The following is a 5,000-nucleotide window of genomic DNA, read 5'->3' on the forward strand; positions in this document are numbered from 1 at the left end:
GAGAGAGAGAGAGAGAGAGAGAGAGAGAGAGAGAGAGAGAGAGAGAGAGAGAGAGAGAGAGAGAGAGAGAGAGAGAGAGAGAGAGAGAGAGAGACTGAGAGAGAGAGAGACTGAGAGAAAGAGAGAGAGATAGGAGGAAGAGACAGACAGAGAAAGATAGGGTGGAGAGAGCGCACAGAGGGGTCGATATAGCTTAGTTGAGCCACTAGTCAAATCCTTGGCGTTACCAACTTCCCTGACTTTCCCTTCTCATCTAAACACACAATGACCAGCAATATGTCAGAGGATCTGCCCATTGCAAGGGAAGGGTCCTTAGAATATTTGCAATTGCTGATGTGACTGTAAATACAACAGGGAGCCTCCGCATAGATTTAGGTACAGAAAATAGCCTCTTTAAATCTTACCCTCGAAAATGGCTATGGCATGCGTTAGAAACTCGATCTGCATAAGAATTAAATATTACATTTACATAGACAGCTCGAGTCCTCAATTCTAGAACCTTAAAGCCCAGTAAAGAGGTTTTCTCCATATGATATTAGACTAGAATATTGTTAACTGCTTGATGATATGACATTAACTACACATAGTATAACATACGGGGTCAAGTAAATGCACATGTACTAATTTCTCTTCTTCGCCTCCTTCATCAATAGGTGGTGTTGATCGTCAATGTGGCGACCTACTGAGGGTACACTGCTCAGTACCTTGACATGAATGTGCTACAAAGCTCCTACAACAACTTTGAGATCCTGGCCTTCCCTTGCAACCAATTCGGGAAGGTAAGTGTTATTTTGTCTTCCGTTCTCACATTCACGTGTTTATCCTTCCTGTTTGTAAGGATGAATCGCCACAAACGACTACCTGTGTTCGTTCACATGAGTAGTCGTACATACACCAACATTAATATTTTCTCACATTTACGTATTTGCCCTTCCTGTCTATGGTGTTGAATCGACACACACGACTGCATCTGCTCACATACTAACGGGCCCGTACATTCATACATACACACATATGAACATACGCACACAGACACACGCACACATATCGCGAATTAATTAATTTATTCCTTTGTTTATTTTGTCTATGCTTCTATCTATTCATCTGTTCACTTATTCCTTTACTTTATTTCACTACAGCAAGAGCCGGCAGCGAACGCCACGGAGCTCTATAACGGCATCAAGTATGTTCGTCCGGGCAACTTGTTCGAGCCCAACTTCACTATGTTCAAGAAGATCGATGTGAACGGCGAGAACGAACACCCTCTGTACACTTACCTCAAGGTGAGAGAAAGGGGTTATAAGTACCATAGGTTTTGAGTTTTTTTTATTTTTTTTTCAAATGTCGTTGGTTTTGAGTTTCTTTTTTTTAATGGAAAGAAAAAGTATTGCCATAGGTTTTGAGGTTTTGAAAGCGTTTTGGAAAGCGTGTGCTTAAGCGAGGATGAATAATTTCGTATTCCGGTGAAAATGTGAGATCGAAAGGTTTAGAATTGCTACTACTACTGTTATCATTATCATTATAATCATTATTATTATATTATTATCATCACCATCATTATCATTACCTTTATTTTGATCATATATACAAGGGGTATAAGGAATGCACCGTTTAATACTTCATTACTGATTTTCGTCCCCAGGAGTACTGCCCGACCACAAGGGAGTCCTTTTCGGACAAGAAAAAGCTGTACTACGAGCCCATCCGCGTCAGCGACGTCCGCTGGAACTGGGAAAAGTTCCTCATCACCAAGAGCGGCAAGCCCTTCATGCGGTACGACCCTGGCACCAAGCCGGAAGAAATCAAGAACGACGTGGCATTCCTCCTGAGCCAGGAATTTTAAGTTTTTTTTTCTCCTTAAGGCTTCATATTTTATTGTTAATTCTAATACAAATGTATGAACTTTGATAACCTTACAGTCATTTTGCTACTGCTTCGTCATGTGTTCCTTGTTCCCTCCTTGTGACTGCTGGGAGTCTGCGCCCCCGCCCATGCATGGTGCCATGAAGGTGTCGCCAGAAACCCCCCAGGGTGGGCGGCGCTGGAAGGCGGGGTGATCTCGGGTCGGGTCTTCTAGCACATTCATCTTGACCCCTGTGACCTCTGCCGGCCATGCTGGGGCGAAGGCAGCTTTTCTAGTGATCGCGGGGAAGGAATAAGAAAATGACGTAGAAATAAAACAACTTTTTTTTATTTTAATCTTTTTAATGTTTTATTTGACCCTGGCAGTGGAAGAAAGAAATGCGCGACAAGGTTATTAAGATTACTGTCTTTCGGTAAGAAAAGGGGAGTGAGGATAATCGCAAAATTATAATTTTTGCGTTGGCATATACGAAGGAAGAATTATGAGGAAAGCACTGGTGGATATGGTGGTCAGAAATATACCATGGAAGCGTTATAATGCACGTACTTTCGCTGCATAGATAAATGCATTAAGCACCATATGATCGTACTGAAAACAGAGAAACGATATTGACACTTTAACGATTTTGCATCCGGATCGAAGTACAACGATAGTTATTATACTTAAATCAGCGGAAATGAAATATTGAGGTTACAGCCAAATGCATATCAAACAGCCATATAAAAATCATTCGAGAAAACGTGAACTGGTGAATTTTACCTCAAACGCCAATCAGTCCTTTTATAAACGCGATAACGGATACAGATCGGTGGCTAAAATACACTTTATAAAACTGTTATGAGGTTACTTTCATCACATAAAAACAGTTCCGGAAGCATATAATAAGAGCAGATTCAACAGCGGGTTGAAATGCACATGCTCACTTGTGGCAGTATTCGTGTGGCCAGCTACTACTGATTATGCTCTACGTTGCGTCTTATTCGCCAGCTGTGACAGGCATATTAACACTTACTAAGTGCTGCGCTGTGCAAGGGTGATTTCCGCAATACCTGTCATGCGGGTGGGTACACATTCAGAGCATTAAGAATACAAATGCACAGTCACTGGCAAAACATACCGCACTCCTATCCATTCTGTAGGACAGTTCCAGCAAAACTTTTTCATTATGATTTTGTGCAATCAGGATCGGACAAGGTGAGGTACACGGCTCTTAAGGGCAAGTGTAGTTGCATTCACAAAGGCTACGATCTATTTACCTAGAAACAAATTACTAAATGTGAAAGAAACACAGCATAAACCGTGGGCATTATAATATTGGAAACCTTAACGTAACTCTGCATTACTAAACGCAACAAGGAAATTTCGAAACATGAAATAGAAACCCTTAAGAAAAGCAAAAACAATCATGAAGTAGGGGATCACCCCTCCCTTGGACGTCAGCTCTCGCCTCAACTAATTTTGCAGGGTATTTTCTTTCCCTTTCCTTTCCCTTCCCTTCCCTTCTTCGTCCCCTCTTCTGTCCACTTATCCTAATCGTTAACCCATATTTACTTTTTTTTTCGTCACAGTACTTTGCCATAATGCTGTGCGACGTTTGATGTCTGGCATATTTGTTTGTTTTGACCACTGATCAATCTGGAAATCCACAAACATCGCCTTACTGAACCAAAAAAAAATCCTTACTTGAGGGCTTCACCCTAAGCCCCAGCCTATCGCTATATTTTGTTTTAATCTTAGATTTTGATGCGACGGAAAATTTTCAATAAATAATAATTAACGCCATTAATTTGTATTCGGTTCACTTCAAAATTTTGAGCCGACTTTTATATCAACATTTTTGTATGGTTCTTTAGTTACACATTTGTGTTCGTTAATCATCGCTGTCAAACATTCGTGCATGCGGTAAGTGACGAAGACATTTTTGTACGGAAACTAATCAGCAAGAAATAAGTACATTCATTCTCTCGCAAGCAGTACATTTTCCCCGCCGGTAAGAAAAACGAAAAACGTCCTTATCATCCACTAGAATCTTTCAAAACTGATTTTATGAAAGACAAACTCGATGCTTCCAAAAAATATTAATATGTATATCAGCAGTGATATTATGTCATAATCGGAATCGTTGTATGCACATTATCATTGCATCATTTATAAGATTTTTCCATTCTAATGTGTGAGAGATTCTCAAGGTTACGTTTTGCTGGTGCGATTTACAATTTTTTCATGGCTGTTTTAAATCTTCTCTGTATTTTCATGGCTGTTTTAAACCTTCTCTGTAGTTTGTCTGAGATGTTAGATATCAAGGGACACCTGACATAATTTTGCCTTGTGTAAACGATCATATAGCCTGAAAATACATTGGAAGTATGTCACTTTTTCATGGGACAAACCTGAGTTTTCTTCTATGTGAGGCAGTCTATGGAGAATATTCCTGTGTGTGTGATTGGGATCCAGCACTGATCATATTCATGAGATCGAAGGCCGGGTCATCTTGAAGAGCAAGAAGTGTGATGAACACTCTCTACCTTCCCACTAAGACAAAGCCCGAGAGCCAGCTAGCTACCATCTGGACGCTGCCGAAGAGGTGGTCGGGTCGTTATAACCTGGTTCCTCTCCGTAAGCGACCTCTACCTGCGAGCGGACGGTCTCCTTGGGCGATCCAACATCGGCCTTCTTGGAGGAGCTGCTGGTGGAGGAGCTGGCGATGTCTCGTTGAGCGTGAGTGGGAAGCGTGGAGGATGTCCTGCCACACTTCTTGGCCGCGGGCTATTTCCACCGAGGGGCGGAGTGGCGGTCGGACTGACGGCCTCCGCGGTGGCTGGACGAGTGGTCGCTGTTCTGGTACAGCTCCTCGTCGATCAGCAGTTCGAAGTCGCCGTACTTGTCCGGAGTCGGGACTTTGTTCCAGTGGACGCTGTAAAGAGTAGCTGGTGAAGGGAACGTTATCCAGAAGACCATGTATATATATATATATATATACATATATATATATATATATATATATATATATACATACACACACACACACACACACACACACGCACACACATGCACATACATATAGAAATACATATACATATACATATATATACACATACACATTACACATACACACACACACATATATATATATACA

The 5,000-nt window shown here is 41.5% G+C and overlaps 1 protein-coding gene and 1 pseudogene across 1 annotated transcript in view; one reads left to right on the top strand and one right to left on the bottom strand.

The window, feature by feature from the left end:
* LOC125036466 overlaps nt 1-2,199 on the top strand; it is a 17,757-nt pseudogene extending 15,558 nt beyond the window's left edge.
* LOC125036467 (polyglutamylase complex subunit TTLL1-like) overlaps nt 1,845-5,000 on the bottom strand; it is an 11,951-nt gene continuing 8,795 nt past the window's right edge. Inside the window, exon 10 of the mRNA XM_047629060.1 lies at nt 1,845-4,778. Within this exon, the coding sequence (XP_047485016.1) occupies nt 4,631-4,778 (148 nt within the window). The 3' untranslated portion in view covers nt 1,845-4,630. The remainder of the gene's footprint in view (nt 4,779-5,000) is intronic.

The sequence above is a fragment of the Penaeus chinensis genome, chromosome 21, assembly GCF_019202785.1.
Source record: "Penaeus chinensis breed Huanghai No. 1 chromosome 21, ASM1920278v2, whole genome shotgun sequence".
In the NCBI taxonomy this organism is placed as follows: Eukaryota; Metazoa; Arthropoda; class Malacostraca; order Decapoda; family Penaeidae; genus Penaeus; species Penaeus chinensis.